The following is a 20,879-nucleotide window of genomic DNA, read 5'->3' as shown; positions in this document are numbered from 1 at the left end:
CATCTAACTCAATTATGTATTGATCTTACAAAATTCCAGGTTATTTGATAGATTGGTTCATTGCTGTCAAATCAAAATATTTAATTAGTAGGTAAAAAAAAGCTAGAATTTTCAGTTTTGATTAAATACAGATAGTCACCTTTAAATCTTTTTGTAGCTTTTTCAAATCAACTTGGATTTTCATAAAGCTCTACAGCTATCTCAATTATACATTGATCTTACAGAATGCCAGGTAGTTTGATAGTTTGGTTTATTGCTTTCAAATTAAAGGATTCTATTAATAGGTAACAAAAAAAGCTAGAATTTTCAGATCGGACTGAATTCAGATAGTCACATGTTTTATTACTTTTTCAAATCAACTTGGATTTTTATAAAAACTATCCGGCTATCTCAGTTATATATTTATCTTACAGGTTGCATTTCTGTTAATATAGACAATGCAATTTCCCATAGGAACTCCGTTTACGGCTAAAACTGTGCCACTTTTAATGTGAAGTTTATCCTAGAATAGCAAGTTGATATGCACTACTTTTTTATTCAAAGGTCAAAACATAGGTCTGTGCGGAATATTTTCAACATTTATATGCCTCGAACTTCTAAGAGTTTAAACTTATACTAAAATTCTGGATTACCCCTCACTTCACTTAAGGTCTTTCTCAGAATACAATTCCACCGCCTACCATGTGCATTTATACTAGTAACATTCCCAAGTTATGTCTCTATGACATGAAACCTAGAGATCATATCGTGGAACCAGTACGTAAACAAAACAAAATATCTATGAATAATATATATCTCCCAAAAAGAGGCGTGGTTTGTGAAACAGCTGTATTTGCAAAGTGCAACCTACAGATTGCCAGGTTGTTTGGTAGTTTGGTGTATTGCTGTCAAAATAAGAACTTAATAGGTAAAAAAAAAGCTAAAATTTTCAGTTTTGACTAAATTCAAATAGATACCTATAAATTTTGAGATAGCTGTAAAGTTTTATGAAAATCCAAGTAGATTTGAAAAAGTTATAAAAAAATGTTTAGGTGACTACCAAATAACCTGGAATTTTGTAAGATCAATATATAATAATTGAGTTAGTTGGGCTGATTCAGACCAGAGATGACTAAATTTAAAAATCAAGACTAAGTCTACACAGGTCAAGACTGGTCGAGACTGAGTCAAAACTGGACGAGACAGGTCGAGACTGAGTCGAGACTGGTCGAGCATTTGTCAAGACAATTTCAGACTATAAGATTATCAAGTACTGGATAGAACTTATTAAGAAAAGTCGAGACTTAAGTTGAGTAGAGTTAGGTACAGTTAAGTACAGTTAAGCATAGTTAAATACAGTTAAGTATTATACTCTGAGCAGTTTGTAGTGAGAGTTTCATCAATAACAACAAGAATATGGATCCCTAATCATTTCTTCGTCTTTGTGTCGTTGATAGTGAAACCATCAAGGAAACGAATAACCAGGTTTATATCATTGTATTTTAAAGCATTATAGGGAACATTTTTTATTCTAATATTACTATTAGAAGAAGATTTGTTTCATTTTAATCTTGATGTTATTTCAGATATAGTTTTTTTTTTTAAATCACAGCATCACTTATAAGTTAAAGTTCCATTCACAACATTAAAAACATGAATAATTCTTTCTTCAACTTCGAGCTGAATGGCAGTTACTCTCAAGCTGAAAATTGTATAAAACTTTTTTCAAGAAAAAACGGCATCATGTGCCTTTTGTTCTTCTTCAAAAAGCTCTTCTGTAATGTTTTCAGTTAAATTTCCACTACTTCTATTTCGATGTTTCTTTACAAAAGATCGACATAGTTCCTCCGTATTATTGTCTGTGTTTATTGTTAACTTTTTTTTTGGTGTTCTGCATCACTTTCAAAACTCATTACTTCTTTTTGAAAGCTATCAGTATTTTTTTGGTTTAGGTGCATCCACGAAAATCATATTGAAGATCATCAATTTCCTGTGAATAAATTGTTTATTTGTTTAGTAAAATACTAGTTACAAAAATACAGAACTCCAAGATAAATTCAAAATAGAGAAATCCTTGAAACTGACTTAATCAAACATAAGACTTTGTCAAACATCGGAACAAATGGAATACAACTGTTATCTTCCTGACTTGATATATGTATTTTTCTAAGACACTGGTGGGTAACACCTTGTTTTATATCTAGCTCAACCTCCCACCTGTATGACAGTGGTTTATAGTTATGTTATATTGGCAAAATTGGGCGAGCAACTAAAACAGACAGTATAGGTTCCTAACAGAGCCTACAGTGTAAATCGTCATTGTTTTCTTATCCAATTATCTTTTTTTCATAGCTTCAATAGCTGAAGGCTAGTGTTCTTATTTGTTCATCTACAGTTATAACATGTATAAGGATTCTGTCAGTTCTAACGTTGTGGCAAAGTTTCTTTAAATCCTATTTTAAGGGACAATGAGAGTGTTTCCTGCAGACAGTCGATGATTAATTCCTGAAGTTACTCCACCAATACAGATTGGTCTCCTGGATTCAGCTATTGTAGCAGAAAGTGGAGTTAAACACTTACAAACAAGCAAAAACATCAACATTTTTTTTGTTTATTTAAAGTCCTTTATAGAGATATATCTCGTTTAAGTCAGATATTTGACTAGATTCACATCTATCTCATCACAGTGCAATAAATTCGGCACAATACTTAATCACTACATTAATAACTTCGTCAAATTTTTCATAAGAAAACATTTATAGGTCTCATATTTTTGTAATATATATTTTTCACGCTGTATGATTATCATTTCAACATAACGTCGACTCACCTTGTGTTATTCAACCACTAACTGTTAAAAATACTTGAGATGTGTGTCTTCCGATTTGTTATCGTTTTGCTTTACGTAATCTCTGCTTATGGACAGATTTCAAGACTCAGTGAATGTCCATCAGTGAAAACTATTTCGTATGTCAATTGGAATAAGGTAGGACTTATATTGTTTAAAAAAGAATTGTTTAGGTGTAACACCACTAATTAAAGAACGGTAAAAAAAGAACATACCAGATATAGTACATATTTAGAACAAAATAGTTGCTATAAATAGATATATGTTTTGAAATATGTTGAATACTTTAGTGATCAAACAAAAGTTGAATGACTGGTGATCACTCTGGTGTCACTGTTTGACAGCTAATTTTGAATGATAAAAATTTTGCAGGAAATTTTAAAAACGGGTCATTTCTCGTCATTTCTCAATTCATAAGTACATGATTTGATAAATCTTAGGAAACAAGAATCACTACGCTCTTATGTTCAATTAAAAGCATGTTGATTTGTTCACCACAAAAGAGTAGTTAAAATAGGACATTAACTGACTGTCACTGTATGTGATCTTAAGCCAATATACGCGTCATAGATACCAGAATTTAAACTGTGTACACAAAACGCGCGTTTCATATTCAAAAGTCTTATCAGTGATGCTCGAATGCAAAAGATCGAAGGAACTATACAAACTTGAAATTGAAGCATTTAACATATAAAGCAAGGTGACCATATTTATTTTAGTGGTTGTGTCTGCTAACAATTGAAATACTAGAAAGTCTACAAACTTTGGTGATAATTATGATAGTTGTAAGGCATCATATGCATATGATAGTAATCCTTTTAATTTCCTGTCGTTACATTTAATATGCATTTAGTCAAACCTTTTAGGAAAATCGTAATCATAATTATTATTCCATTTTGAAAGAAAGCCAACAAATACCAAAGGGATATTCAAATGTTGTCAAAAGTATTTCAGAAAGTAAATAAAAAAGGTCGAAGTACCATTTGCAAATTATATCATTTTTTTAAATCCGTGTTTCAAAAAAATCAATAACCCTGTCAATAGACGTACGTATAATATAATAGTGTTTATGTATTTTAACCAAGTCAACGTGTGAACTACAATTAGCGAACCAAAAAAACTCCGACTAGACACTTGATACTTATCAAGTGATATACTTGTTAGATATTTTAGATGAAATATAGGTATCTAAGGTTGACAAAAAATGTATCTGTATGACTGTATAATTTATGTAACGTTTATTTTCTAAATTATTCGTTTTTAGTTATTTTGTAAAGAATATCGCTGATTAAAACGACTAATACACTGTAGACAATGTCGTTAAACATTCCAGACTTTTTTTATGTGATCACAGACAAACATTGAAAATAGGTTAAGCAATAAGAAGACATGATCAAACCATTTCAAAATTAACAAATATTATATGTGACCCTATATGACATTTCCAGTCTGATGGAGGTCATGTCATTGTGATACAAACCCCGTTCAAAATAAAAAATAAACAGAACAAGTTTAGTAAAACATCTTGTTCTTCCTATTTTTTACATAGGTGCATTGTACATCACATATTCTAATATTTTATTCTGTCGTAAAATGGGTATTTTTATAAATCTATAATTATTCTCAAACTGACATTCCCAAACTAGTAACGACAAGAAATATTTTGAAGATCTGTTATTATGTGCAATGTTTGATCAATTAGATTTCATTTTTAACAAAACATTCAGTTGTATTGCAATATCATATAAACTCAATTATATTATTTATTTATGTATGTCTCTGTCCTGAGTGTTCTTGCGTTTAGTTGTAATGTATTCCTTTCACGTAATGTTGTCATTTTAGCGGTATTTTAACATTACCATATAAGCGGGAGGTTTGGCTAGCCATAAAACCAGGATCAACCCACCAATTTTTTTCTTAAATTGTCCTGTACCAAGTCAGAAATATGGCAGTTGTTATCAAATAGTCCGTTTCTATGTATGTGGGCGTTTTGTTAAATCAATTTATGACTACTGAACAGCGGTATACTAGCCTTTATGTATCTGGAAAAAAATTAACGTTTTACGTGTTTTATTTTTATTTTTATTTTTATTTTTTTTAAGGTAATAATTACTTTTTCCTCTTTTCCTTCATGAATTGTTTAACAAGTTTATAATGGATTTAAAATTCAAAATGTTCTGCTCTATATAGTTTTCATAATAAATCACCGTATCAAATGTCGTTTGGTAAACTTCTTCTTAAACTGTTATTCCTCGACTGTTATGAGTTGTAATGACATGCTTCTTTGAACTGTCGAACTTCAAAGACAAACTCAAAAAATAAAGTACAAGTTACCATTTAAATAAATTTTAAACTAATTTCATTGCAATTTTAAATAGAATTTTATGAACAAAAACAAAGAACTGTTTGTAAACTAAGTACATAATTTGTGTTCATATAGGTTGTTAAATGTCACTCAGCACCACTGAAATATGTGTGCACTTTATAAATAAATGCGTTTGTAAATCCCAAATTTCGTCATGGAATACTCATTATTCCGATATCGAAATCATCTGTCATCATAACTTTTCAGGACGTTTACTTTAAGAACTTAATGGATAAAAGTTTATGCACATTCAATTACTTAAAACGCATCATGTTCGTTAAAAGCTCCTACAGGTTATTTTTACTTCTTTTTATAGTTATGTTCCTCAAATTGAGGTCAATATTGGAGACATAAGTTCTGTTTTCCCCGTATTGTTAAACGGGCTTCTTCTGTGTGACTTTCTAAACAAAAGTGTGCATTTTTGGTCATTCCTGAATGATTAAAAGGTAGCTTCAGCACTCAGAGGCAATATCTCTAATATAACTATAAGGCATCAATTCGAAATAAAATCCGTAAGTATAATATATAAAATTGAGAATATGTCTATAAGTAAAACTAAAACTAGGTTGAAATAAGCATGACAAGTCTACTGAGAATATTCGGTTACATTACAGACACTGTCAAATCATTACAGAAACAAAGCTGATATCGTGGAGTGCATTTGAACAGAACCTGTATGCAAAATAGCAAATTTTTACACAATGCCTGTTAAACCCGGAAATCTTGTACTTCAAACCATTTGAATCCGCTCCAAACTGTTGTGAACATCATGTTTATCATAAAGCATTATCGGCGATTAAATATCAGTTTTAATACCTTGTGTTTTGACAAAATATATCTAAAAATAATATTAAAAAGGGAAATCGGCTTACAAAATATGTTCATTGCACTTGCAGATACATTGATGAGGGTTTGTCCTCAATAACCCACATTTTATAATATATCCTTGTAAATAAGAGATTTAGAATACTCCCGAAAGTAAATGGTCTGTATTGTATCTCAAGTTTTATTCGATATTGACTCAAATGGACAACGTCAAACTAGAACATATAACAACAAATGTGATGATTTCAATTTTCCAATTGTCAGTTTCCCATTTCTGAGCAGTGACATACCCTCTGATCCAACGTATGACGTATGGAATTGTATGCGACTGTCATACAAGTGAGAGGTTTAGCTAGCTATAAAACCAGGTTTAATCCACCATTTTCTACATAAGAAAATGCATGTACCAAGTCAGGAATATGACAGTTGTTGTCCATTCGTTTGATGTGTTTGAGCTTTTGATTTTGCCATTTGATTACGGACTTTCCGTTTTGAATTTTCCTCGCAGTTCGGTATTTTTGTTATTTTTTTTTATACATGTTACAAATAATACATTGGGCACGTACATATTCACACTATACCAAATTTATTAACAGGGATGCACTCCTTTTATATAACCTGCTTCAACAGATTAATCTAGAAGAACGATTGGAATCAACATGACAAAGGTTTTCCTGTAAACAACACAAAAAGGTTGACTGATACTTCATGTTGGTGTCTAAATTTACTGGCGACATATTTTCAAGGTTTTAGATCTGCCAGTATAGTCTGATAATCTCTTATTTCACCAAATGTTAAAAGGAAGGTGTGGTATGATTGCCAAGGAGACAACTCTTCACAAGAGACCAAATGACACAGAAATTAACAACTATAGGTCACCGTACGACCTTCAACAATGAGCAAAGCCCGTACCGCAAAGTCAACTATAAATGGCCACGAAATGACAAATATAAAACAATCCAAACGAGAAAACTAACGGCCTAATTAATGTACAAAAAATTAACAAAAAACAAATATGTAACACAGCAAAAACAACAACCACTGAATTACAGGCTCCTGAATTGGGACAGGCACATACATTCAGAATGTGGCAGGGTTAAACATGTTAACGGGATCCCAACCTCCCCCTAACCTGGGACAGTGGTGTAACAGTACAACATAAGAACGAACTATCAAAATCAGTTGGAAAAACACAGAGTGGACGTGGCCGGAGAATTTGTAACAACAAAAAAAGACACTAAGTACAGATCTGAGAGTAATCGCAGTTACTGACAGCTAGTTCAATGCCAATAACAACTAATAAAACAAATATGCATTTGAGACTAAATTCATGCATCTAAGTGTTTTCTTTTTTCCTATTGTGACTTTTTAACTAAGTGTGAATTCGTATGGTGGGTGATTCAAGCATAATCCTGTCAACGCTCCCTGTCTAGCTCCTTTTGAAGTTAATGCGATTCAATTGAGTTGTGTCTTGTTGCCGTTATTTTTCTCTCGCTAATCTATTTACAGATTTTAACATCGTTAAACTGTTGTTGCCTTTACTTGTCAAGTGTTTAGTAAGGTTAATAGCTTAAACAGCATAGAAGATAGGAGATATGTTGTACTGTCGTTGATTTTTTTTTTGTATACAAGATGGAAGGTCGATGGTACAGAATGAGTGAGTTCCCAGAAAGAGATTCACGGTTACAAAATCAGACCTGTTTATCAGAAATAAAAGAAGTAAACAATGATGGTACTATAAGTGTGTTTGCGTCCTGGCTAAACACATTGTAAGTAAACTATCACGTTATACTGTTGTCAGGTCATTAAAGATTGCATATTTTGGCTTTAATATTGATTCACTTATAGGGTCTTTGCATCGGAATTAAACAAATTTATTCTAAAACCAGTTGTTGGCATGACACGGGTTATGTTCTTCTCATATATTTTATGATGGTATAATACTAAACCCCTAACAGGAGGGATTGTGCCTGATATTCATATGATGACGACATAATCTTTCAATTAGTTTAATTGAGGTCTGGAGCTGGCATGTCAGTAACTGCTAGTAGTCTGTTGTTATTTATGTATTATTGTCATTTTGTTTATTTTCTTTTGTTTCCTATTCTGACATCGGACTCGGACTTCTCTTAAACTGAGTTTTACTGTGCGTATTGTTGTACGTTTGTTTTTTCTACATTGGCTAGAGGTATAGGGGGAGGGTTGAGATCTCAAAAAACATGTTTAACCCCGCCGCATTTTTGCGCATTTTGTCCCAAGTCAGGAGCCTCTGACCTTTGTTAGTCTTGTATCATTTTTAATTTTAGTTTCTTTTGTATAATTTGGAGTTTAGTATGACGTCCATTATCACTGAACTAGTATACATATTTGTTTAGGAGCCAGCTGAAGGACGCCTCCGGGTGCGAGAGTTTCTCGCTGCATTGAATACCCTTTGGTGGCCTTCGGCTGTTGTCTGCTCTATGGTCGGGTTGTTGTCTCTTTGACACATTCCCCATTTCCATTCTCAATTTTATCACATGAAGATATAGAATTGACGGACCAATGGGTAAAATTGAATAAAACACAGAAAAAGTTATGAAAACCTTAAGTATTATTGCATAAAAAAGCATTATACACCGATCCCGTGAGACAACTCTCAACCAGAGATCAAATGATGTTGAAGTTAACAACTATAGGTCAACGGAAGGCCTTTAATATTGAGCAAACCTATGCTAAGTTTTAAATATTATATGAAAAGGGAATACACAGCTATTGCTCCATGTGCTCTGAAATGGTATTTCAGTTTTGTATGTTCTTATAATTATCTTCATTAACAAGCTTCATACTGAGCTTGAACTGATATTGTACAATGAAATTGTATATACTGTAAAAATAGTTCATTTTATATTCATGTTTTTCATAACTTAAATTGTTCTCATGCAAAACAAACTATATCCAGAAATGGAAGGAGTCTCGTTAATGATATGAAAAATCCATTCACATCGGTCGGGTCCAATTTTAGTATGTAATCTGAACATGTTTATTATTTCACGTCATTGTTTCCTAGTGGTAGTTTAATCTGAGTGGTATTATTTTTTGCGAAACCTGTCGGCATTTTTTGCCCTCAGAGATCCTCAACTTTGTACTATGTTTTGCTCTTTTTTATTTGATTTTATTCGAGAGTCACTGATGAGTCTTCAGTTTATGAAAAGCGTGTCTGGCGTACATCATTATAATCCTGGTATTTTTTATGAGTTCTTTTTTTCATCTCTATATGGCGGTCTGTCTTGTAAATATATTATGTGTATCATACAAATAATTGTTGACCTCTAGTCTTTAAAGCAATTTCTTACTTATTTGTATAACTTCAATGAGTAAACTAATTTCTTGTTATCTTAAAATGATTTTTTGTTCAATATTGAATCATATTTTATGAATTTTATGACACACAGTACTGGTCAATTCTTTCAAGATATGTTTGTTGGTAGAATTATACCTGAAGCAGAAAATCCAGGAATGGCCTCGTTTGACGGAACTCTTGACTGTAAGTTGGAACATAATTTTGATACTTTATTTCTGTTCTTGTTACTAGTTTTAATTACAGAATAATGATACGATGTCATCATTTACTTGAAGAATATTAAGAAATTGTTATGCCTACTTTACTCTGAACACCAAAGAGAAAACGACACTAGTAGACCAACTTTGATCTGGTCATTTGGATTTAAACAGTTCTTAAATTATAACATTATTTCAGTCTTTCAGTCAATTTTCAGACTTGTTCACTATGCTAAATTCAGTACTGTTAAGACAATTCGCTTGCAGTCAATCGCGATCTATTCAGTCTAGGTTCATACTGTTCGGTTTTAGTTGATTACCTTCACACATTATCAATATATCAAATTGTCTGAAAATCTACTGAACAGTTCTGTATTAATTGGAAGCGAATTGTCTAAACAATACTGAATTAAACGCAGTCGATATGATTGTGAATTGACTGAAAAAGTAAACATGACTTGATAACTTACAGTTCAGACTTTGCACATGTTATTAAGATCCAAAATGATCGTCTAAGACTAAAATCATTTACAATGCGAATTCGTGCCAACTCTAAATGATGTTTTAATTGCTTACAATCTTGTTACGGTTTCTTAAAAGTATATCTTTGAAAACAATCATCTAAAATAGATTTACCAACTGGACATTGCATCTTATGTTTCAGCTGTTCCGCAGTATCAATATTCTCTAATGGCGGTACAATACGACAACTTTCATTTGCTCTATGGTTGTGAAGATGGTAAAGGACGGCAAGATAGTTTAGGTTCGTAAATAGCGATAAATATAATAACCAGTATCGTAAGATAATTCGAAGTTAGAGGGAATTGATATTATTGAAGGATAAGTACAACAACTTCCGATACAAAGAAATTACTTACACATAGTGGTGACTTTCGGAAGCTTTTGAACAGGTTTAGAGTAGACAACAGTGTGGAGATGAGACTAAAATGGATGTCCTATGATGTATTAAAATGTGTTTTGTTTGCCCATACAAATTATTATTGGCTCAATACCCGTCCCCCTTTTTTCGCCTATTCCACGCCAACATATGCATGCCATATTGTTTTTTGAGGCTGACATACTGCAGTCATTTTAAGTCAGAGTAAAACCAACAAAACATAATTGTTGATAGCTCCTTTGCTTTCAAATGATTTGGATTGAGCGTTCTTGGTGAAGATAAATACGTGCTTCGGGCGCATGATATTTTTATCTGAAGAAACCTATCAGTATAATTTAAGTTTAAAAATTTTTCAAGATCAATATCGAAGTTTACCCCTAACAGCCGAAAAGAAGTTGACCCCTATGATAAATTTCTGTTCTGGCATAACATTTCTCTACTGTATTTTTTTACTTCCAATCCATACCACTTGAGTTTTTGTAAAATTTATCCTTAGTCCAGAAAGTTTTGCATACCAATCAAGCTCTAATAAAGCTTCTTCCATAGATTCTTCACTTCCATCCAAAATCAGTGAAGTGTCATCTGCAAGCTGAGATAGTTTATGTTCAACTTGAGAAATTTCCATACCCTGTATTTTCGTATTACCTCTTACCTTTATTGCCAACATCTCTGCACATAATATGAAAAGGTACGGTGATAGTGGTCCCGCTGTCTACAGCCCCGTCCAATACCAAAGAACGCTGATAAATTTCCACCCTGAATGACTGCAGAGCTAATATTATTGTAAAATACTTTTATCCAATTGATTATCGAATTCCAAAATTGAAAAAAGTCAGAACTGCTAAAAGAAAATCCCAGGATACTGTATCAAAAGCTTTTTCAAAGTCTATCAACAGTAATAAACCAGGGATATCTTTTTCTTCAGTATACTGCAAAATATCATATATAAGTCGGATATTATCTCCCATATAACGCCAACTTATGAAACCAGTTTGATCTAAATTAATAAGTTTATCTAATTTTTTTTTAAATCTACTTGCAATCACCCTTGACCCAATTTTATAAACTGTATTTAATAATGAAATGGGGCGCCAGTTCTTCAGAAAATGCCGTGGCTTATTATCCTTTGGCAAACATGTGATAATGCCTTGTTTTTGAGTGACTGATAATGATCCAATGTGAAATCCATAATTTAGAGATTCTATAATAAAATATTTTAAATCTTTCCAAACAAATTTGAAAAACTCAGTCGAAAAACCGTCAGATGCAGGAGATTTATTATTTTTCATTTTTTGTAATGTTAAACCTGCCTCAGCTATAGTTATTTCCCCTTCTAAATTATTTTTTTCATCCTCTATCATTTTTTCAAATTTTAAATTTTTTAATCATTTTCTAACTGTTCAATTTTACAGCCATTTAAACTACAATCCTATTTTTATAAAGTGTTTTATAAAATACTTTTGTTTCTTTTAAAATATCATATTGCTTTATTATAATCCTTCCATCTTCTGTTTCAACTTTTGGTATAATTTTACTAGTACAATTTTTTGACTCAAGACCACAAAAATATTTAGTTGGCTTTTCCCCTTCTTCAATCCATTTGACCCTTGAACGTATTAATTTACCCTTCATCTTTTCTTTCCTTATATCCTCCAGTTCTTGTTTTTTTTCTTTTAATTGATTTATTAATTCTTCCTTCAAATTTGCTTCTAATGAATCAATTACCCTTTGTAAATTAAGAACCTTTTTATCATTTTCTTTTTTCTTAAAACTTGCGTACGAAATCGTCTTTCCCCTGATTTCCATCAATAAAGTCTCAAGAAATAATTGCTTGTTTATAGTAAGTTGTAAATTTTCATCATAAATGTCATCAATATGTTCCAAATCATAAACATGTGCACAATATTGTTTCTTGACATCAATTATTTTTTCTTTTACAATATTTACATATTCTTGATTATATGATAAGGAATTATTGAATTTCCACAGTCCTTTACCTCTTATAAATGGGTTGAATTGTAGCTCTAAAATTACAAAAGAATGATCCGAGCGACAGCTAGGTTCAATTTTACAATTTAGTAAATGTGTTAACATGTTATCTGTAAAAAGAAAAAAATCCAACCTAGCTTGTTTAAAGGGCTTCTTTTTCTCCATGTATATCTACGCGAGTCTGGGAAAAGTTCCCTAAAAGGATCTATAAAGCTCCATTGATCTATGATTTCTAAAATTTTATCTCTAGCATTAGGGTTATTAATGTATACAGTTACAATAGTCTATATGGGGATACAATACAAGATTAAAATCACCACATATTATAAAGTTTTCATTTCCAAAATCTTCTATAATACACATAATAAGATGGTAAAAATTAGGATTATCTGAATTAGGACCATACAATGATAGAAGTGTTACTCTCTCCTTGTCTATAACAATATTTAATGCTAGATAATAACCATTTACATCTTTCTTCTCTTTTAATACCCTAAATTCAAAATTATTATTGGACATTACAGCAACTCCTCTAGAGTTTGACGAGAAAGTTGAAAAATAACAATCATAGCCCCACATGGTCTTGATATTCATTTCACTTTCATTTGTGAAATGTGTATCTTGAATACAAAAGATGTTGCATTTTTTAGACTTAGGAAAATTAAATACATCTCTTCTCTTTTCTATGTCACCTAGACCTTGACAGTTAACTGATAATATCTTTAAAGAGCCCATTCAATTATGAGTATAATTTTGTGTGAATTCCAAAAAGAATACAATAAAATAAAAGCAATATTCATCAGATGGGTTATTTGTACTGAGAAAGTATCTTGTTTTAACCAAAAAATCAAAAAAGGAAGAACAATAATTTGAAAAAGTGATTAGATAAAAAATTATAAACAGTATCAAGACAACAAGCATTCTTACTGTTTTCTGCATACAATGTAATGATGCAGTTTAAATTTTTGCAACTTTTTTCTCTGTTTAGTTAAATATTCACTCAACTATCTTAATAAATCTTATTTTGTTTGAAATAACATATAGTCAGATCAGAACAATTTCAAAATAATATACAAGCTTTAAGTAATATTTGGTTTTTTTTAAAAGGTAACTAGAATTATCTCCCTTCTTTCAGTATTGAGTAATCTGAATCTACAAAGTACATGTATATTTCTTAACCTCCAAAATGTCAGAGTTACTTCTCTTCTCTCAGTCTTTTGTTGATGTCATCATACAACCCATACTTCATTTGGAGACCATTATCAGTTCTGCCATACATGCCACAGTTGAAATACCACACCTGATCAAACTTTCCACTATCCTCTAGTCTTTTTATAAGGGCCATATTTCTGATGGTAACATCATCTACAAATTTTACTTTATTTCTTAGTTCTTTTCTTTTTCTCATTATACTCCTCTTTATGTCAGTATTAAAACATCTTACGATTAATGGTCTTGGTTCTCGCTGTGCAGGTAAACGATGAATGGCTACAATATCTCGGTCATGCAGTGTTATGTTTAAGTCCGACTTTACCATTTGTATAAACTCTTGACGGAGATATTGCTGCTCTTTCCATGGAAAATTATATACCTTTATGTTATTCTTTCTGGAGTATTGTTCGTTATAGTTACTGCTTATATTTGTTACTTTAGCAATTTCTGTTGTTTCAGACAGTTCTTTTCTAATCGATAATGTTTTGGCTTCATTTTGGTCTATCTTCCTTCTCAAATGTTCATTTTCAATTGATAAGGCCTCCACTTTTTCTTGCATTTCTGTTTGGATTTTATTCAATCTTTCATTCATCTTTTTATCTAAAGTGGATTCAAATTTACTAAAACGATTTTTCACAATACCAGTAACCATATTCTCAAGGTCAGCTGTTTTGACAAGGTCTTTTGTTACTTCATTCAGATCATCTTTTGTTGTAATATCCCTGAGGCTTAACTTGATTTGATCAGGGTCTTTTTGAAAATTAATTATCCCTGATAAATCCATACTAGTATTAGAATCTGTTGACACATCTGAGTGAGTTCTCTTAGGGAGTTGTTTATTTTTATCTTTATCTTTTTTAGCTGTTAATAAAGACTGAACAGTTTTTACTTGTTTCTGTTGATCTGCTGATTGACTTGAAAGTCTATTTGAAGGGTTACTACCTCCAGGCATAGTGCACACAATATAATTATACAAGTCTATTGTAGATAAATCCAATCATTCAATTTTACACAATAAAATCCTTGAAAAAGTCTAATATGTCTAATATTTCATATATTCTTGAAATATATCACACAAAAAGCATATAAATGGATGTATCACTTCAAAAACTTCTTCTTGGCCATAAAATTAATCCATTTCAAACATTTAAACTGCTCACAATATTGCAAAAATTGGGAGCTGACTTTTCACAGTATTATCAGCTCAGCGGCCATCTTGTACGCATGATATTTTTGATTCGTTAGCGAATTTCTTACTGTCAAAGCATCATATAGATTGAAATTGTTAAGTAATTGATAGAAGGGATAACATGAATCATAAAACAGTGACAACCTACAATGATCGACGCACGGTTGAGATAGCTTTTCTTGATACTGGCGCTAAAAATTGAGGTAACACCATTCTAACATGTTCATGAGTATACAGATCCATTAACTTCATGTATCCAGGCTGTATTTCTTCAAACTAAAAATACAACAATAAACCCTCAAGAGGAGGTACCAACAGGATAACCACTGACTTGAACAAGGAAATAATACATGCACATTATCTTAAACACAATGTCAAAATATAAAAAAGTTAGCTACAACTTTTCAATTTGTATTTTTTTTTTAGTACAACGACAATAAACATATAAAACAAACACACGTGTAGTAAATAAAATGTTCTTTTTTTTAAAATCATTTTAACATGCGATTATATTCTTGATACAATAAACCACTACAAACGTTTAATGTAATCTGTCTAACTGTAATTGTAGAGACCGCATTTATTTTCTCACGTACACCAGAGCCATTGGAGAGATCTGAGCTAGATAATGTATATTGTCTTCTAGGAAGTAACGGCGTAGATCCAGATAGGTTTGTGTTCGTTGACCATCGCAATTGCCCAAATCTACAATAGAGGCTCACAAATGTATTTTAGTAGACTTCTATAATAAACAAATATTTTGAATTAGACATATACAGCGTATGTCTTTGTTTTATGAGTTGCATTATGATACTATCTAGATGTCTTATTCAGTGTTGTGTTAAAAAAAGTAAAAAAAAAAAAACTACGAGGAAACTTCAAAATGAAAAGCTAAAACGTATCAAACAAATGGAAAACACCTGTCCTTTTGGGGTCTTTCAAGCTGACTTTACGATATGGGTTTTGCTTATTGTTGAAGGCCGTACGGTGACCTATAAATGTTCACGTCTATGTCATTTGGTCTCTTGTTGAGGGTTGTCTCATTGGCAGTTATATGACATCTTCTAATTTTATAATTATTGCATTTCAATTAAGATTTAAGTCGGTCAGTGTGCAACATTTACTTGATTGAAATAACAACAATTCCATGTCCTGAACGAATAATCACTTTAGATCATCTAACCTATAGGTGTGAATTTGACCTTTAATTTCATAGCATAAAGGAACGATAAGACAGTTGGCAGAGTTTCATGACAATATGATATATATTAAAGACAATATGACCATTTTAATTTAGAACTTTTGGTGTTCATTTTGACAGTTCAAATCAAATAATTTCAACTTTTAAGATATTTAGATATTTAGTTATTTAGATTTTGAAAAAAATTGCTTTTGAAATGCACTTTTATATAATGAATCATGTATTAAAATTAACTGAACGCTCGTTTGGTGTATCAGATTCATTACATTGGTTTAAAAGTAAAATTTATATGAGCATGCGCCTAAGAAAAGAGATTTCCAATGAACGACAAGGGGGGGGTCTTATATGAACATGTTTTTGTTTTCCTACAATTGAACAATTTTGAAATTATTTTGGTACAAAATAAATCTTTCATATATATCTAATGTACCTTAAATGAAAATAAAGTTACAAATACATACTACATGAGTATAGTATGGTCTAAGGCCTTGTTAGACTGGAAACTATTTAAAGTCAATAGTCCGTAACACATATTTAAATATAAATTACATACAGAAGCTATATAAGAAATAGAAATATGATGGGTTTTTTTCTGCTCATTTCTGTGCTACGATGTTATGAAACAAGATATCTGAATGCAATAGGATTCTTGAATTCAATACATTTTGGCAGACAGTATGGTCTGATGCACAGATTGTTCACGTTTCAGTTGAAACTTGCATATAATTTTAGTCTGATATAAGGGATGTATTTGAAGCACTTACTATACTTCAGAAGAAAATAAAAGTGCTTTTAAATATATGAAATGACACAAGTATCCTTATCATTGTTAGGTGCTTGTTTTACAGATTTATTAAAATATTTATGATTGAACTCAACTTTTATGTGCAAAGCCCCTCACATTTCATAGAGATGTAAATTCTGTACATTAATTCATTTTGACGAATTGATACCAGCAACCATTCAGGAAAGTACAGAATCTACATTTACTGAATGCATCTCTTGGGCCCGAGTACATATTTATATCTCAGTGTATTTCTTTTAGACAAAAAATACAAATCTTAAAAATCATACATGCTCCATCTAAAACACATTTTTACAGCGTAATGTCCTTCTTTTGTGTCAAATTATATCAAAAGTATAGAAAATTCTTCCAGCGTTAACTTACCTTATTTACAATTTGATGCTAAGGGGGTCAATAATTCAGTTTGACAGCTTCACCATACTAGTTGTGTGCCTTTTTCAAGTGGACAAAATAAGTATTTTGCCTTAAAATTCCTAATCGAAATTGTTTTGCCTGTAATTTTTCCCCCCTTCTTACCACTTTATGAATAACATTATTAAGAAATAAATTTGAAAGATCAATGAGAAAAATTGCATGTTATACATTATTCACAACAAGGGCCTATATGTGTAGACAGCGAAACTTAAAGGACAATGCAATAATACATCTTGATCCAATATTGAATGAATTGAAATATGTCTTAACAATTAAACAAGCTCGAAATTGTTCCTGATTAAATAAAACAATTTGGATAAACTAAATAGACACATTGACTCAAAAGAAGGACATTACGCTGTAAAAATGCGTTTAGATGAAATATGTGTGATTTTTAAGATTTGAATTTATTGTCTTACAGAAATACACTTAGAAATAATTATGTACTCAGGCCTACGATATGTGTTCAGTAAGTTGAGATCTCACAAAACATTTTTTACCCCGCCGCATTTTTGCGTCCGTCCCAAGTCAGGAGCCTCTGGCCTTTGTTGGTATTGTATGTTTTTTTTTAATCTTAGTTCATTATATGTTTCGGAGTTTATTGTGACGTCCATTTTCACTGAACTAGTTCACATTTTTGTTTAGGGGCCAGCTGAGGCCCGCCTCTGTGTGCGGGATTTTCTCGCTGTGTTAAAGACCTATTGGTGGCTTCATGCTGTGTTTTGCTCTTTGGTCGGGTTGTTGTCTCTTTGACACATTACCCATATACATTCTCAATTTTAAATTACAATATTTGCCATAAACTCCAAATGTTTTGGTATGACATACACAAACTATAGATTGTTGTTGATCTGATACTAAATACCATTATACGTTTCATTTTTATGTGTTCAGAATAATGAATTGTAAATAAAGGTCTCATTGGCACTAATACCACATCTTCCTATATCTATATAATAGTAGTATACCGCTGTTCAATAGTCATAAATTGATTTAACTGAAACAAATCCGAGTCACAAACCAAAACTGAGGGAAACACATCAACTAAAACAGGAAACAAAACGGAACAACAGAGACACTGAAACTGCTACAAAAACAAACGCCAACATACATAGAAACGATTATGTGATAACAACTGCCATATAACGACACTAACATTAAAATTTTCTAAAGATTAATTCTATATTTCATGAACGAAAACAAGTTTAATTGAAAATGACAACACGAGTTGCCTTTCTTGTACATCATTCTTTATGAAAAATAAACAGGTGTGATGTATCATTTATTGTTAGGTGGAAATAACGACAGTTTTCGGATGACTATTATTATTAGATGATCACAACAATAGCACGTCCGAATTGTCGAAACTGATTAGCAGTGTCTAGACAAATTATTTTCCGGACGTATCAAATTTGTTTTTGCGTGCGTTAATATGCAATTCAAAATTTTCCAAATTGATGGCTTGAATAAAATTACCCGAAATATTTCTTAATCTCATAATATGATGGATTTTTTTATACAACTTTAATAACGGCATTCCATATTATTATTGAATTCGCTAAGTACCCGACTGTTCATTGTATGTCAAAAAAATATATAAGTGTTTGTATTCCATATATCCCAGTAAATATGCCATTAAGGATATGTCATTAAGGATAACATTCAAACGAGCAGCTCTGCTTCAATCATATCTCGATATTTGTGTTATGAAAACATAGGAACGATTTCAAATAGGATCTCTCAAAAACGTAACTATTCCAGATTTCTATTTTTGAACTTCTCCCATTTCCACCATATGTTAAGCATTACATCACAGAAAGGTTTAAAAAGTTGTGTATATATTTCACAAAAAATAACAAAATATGCTATCATTACCAAATTTCATATTACAAGTGCTGCATAGATAAACTTTAGATATCACCACCAGTAGTGTCAATTTGTGCATTATCTACACATTGTTTAACTTTTATCATGTTTATTTTCATTAAAAATTACTATTTTACAGTATAACCACGATTACATGAACATTTTATAAATAAAATCATAACATGAAGAAGATAAATATTAATATGGTTCTAGATTATGAACTTAGATAGACGGTAAAAGGTACATATACTGGTGTATATTTTCTTTTAAAGTCACAGTTGAAAAAGCATGTTAACAATCGATCAATTATATTACGTCCCTTCTTACAGTACTAATCACATTATTGAACAAGATGTTACTTACACTCGTTTATAGGTAAAAACTATTACATATAAACACAAAAGAATATCAACTTGTAAGTGTTTTCTTCGTAATATGACCTTGATTAATCTAGAGATGTTTCTGTTTCAATTGGTGAGCGTTTTGCTCTGCATATTATCGTCGTCTGGACAAGTTACAAGACCCGGGGGATGTCCAAATGTGAAGACTGTTTCCCATGTCAATTGGAAAAAGGTAAGATCGATTTTGTCATTATAATAAAGGTATAACAATAAAAGTGACAGAATCTTCAAAACCGTAATTTCGTTTTGAATCAGAAAACAAATGATATACAATTAGAAAATACATGTAGGGGATGGCATGAGTTTAAAAGAAATAAACAGGTATGTCGGCTTGGTATGTGTATCTTGCTATGTGTGAACGTGTTGTGCATCAAAAGGGGTTTCCTAGAATTAAGTGTATCAAGAACACACACATCTTAAACATATCAAAGCTTAGAATGTACCAATCGTGATCATAATAGGAGATATTTGACAAAATTGACATAAAAACAATTACCTACTCCACTTTAGTAATTTGCTTTAGGCATATTGATGTCTTGTCGAATTGTTTACTGTAGATAAAATAACGATATATCACCATGTGTACACCAATACAATATAGCAAGTACGTCATAACACTGTTGAACTAATGATGTTTTTTTTCATTTGGGAGATGATCAGACAGGACCATGACAATTTGCATATACACTTGTATATTGTTGAGGACCAAAGCTAAACAACAGAAATCTCTCTGTTTTTTTTTTCTTCTGTTTTTTTTTTTTTTATTATTTATTTTAATGTCTTATAGACGTATAGTCCATATTGTGTGTTAATGATACTACTTACAGATAACTTACATTTGTTACCATACATACATGATAGATAGATTTTAAACTATGTTTTTTGCTTACATAAAGTTCAATTGGCAAATGATTTTTAAAGTCGTAGTATGTTTCATGTCGTTAGGCTTCAGTAAGACATTATGACAAAGCACTGAAAATACAATGTACCTTTACAATTTTATTTTCTTATTTTCGTAAAATATTATGTTGCACTTAATAACAGATATATTAAATGCGAAATATATGTTGTTATCAATGATAAAAACATCTTACTTACATATTTTGTCGGATTAATGAAAATAACCTGCGCATTCGTGTTAACATAATACGATATTAACTTCGTGTTAAATAGATTTCTAACATGTAAATAACATGTATATTTTTGAAGGAAACTTTGTTATAAAAATGAATGAAGCATAATTGAATATATTTTGCAGACGAATTGTATATAACAGTTCAGCGTATCATAATTGTATCAAACTAACAATGTCTAAAATTATCAAGTAGCTACTGGTTACAAGGCATTCGA

General features: G+C 31.2%; 1 protein-coding gene across 1 annotated transcript in view; it reads left to right on the top strand.

Annotated features, from left to right (window-relative positions):
- The first annotated feature begins 2,936 nt into the window (after positions 1-2,936).
- LOC127723089 (apolipoprotein D-like) overlaps positions 2,937-20,879 on the top strand; it is a 33,567-nt gene continuing 15,624 nt past the window's right edge. Inside the window, exons 1-5 of the mRNA XM_052229536.1 lie at positions 2,937-2,965; positions 7,650-7,786; positions 9,449-9,540; positions 10,219-10,317; positions 19,583-19,701. Coding sequence (XP_052085496.1) covers positions 7,650-7,786; positions 9,449-9,540; positions 10,219-10,317; positions 19,583-19,701 — 447 coding nt within the window. The 5' untranslated portion in view covers positions 2,937-2,965. The remainder of the gene's footprint in view (positions 2,966-7,649; positions 7,787-9,448; positions 9,541-10,218; positions 10,318-19,582; positions 19,702-20,879) is intronic.

The sequence above is a fragment of the Mytilus californianus genome, unplaced genomic scaffold (genome assembly GCF_021869535.1).
Source record: "Mytilus californianus isolate M0D057914Y unplaced genomic scaffold, xbMytCali1.0.p SCAF_13, whole genome shotgun sequence".
Taxonomy (NCBI): domain Eukaryota; kingdom Metazoa; phylum Mollusca; class Bivalvia; order Mytilida; family Mytilidae; genus Mytilus; species Mytilus californianus.
The sequence above is the reverse complement of the archived record's forward strand: the minus strand, read 5'-3'. Positions and strand labels throughout refer to the sequence as shown.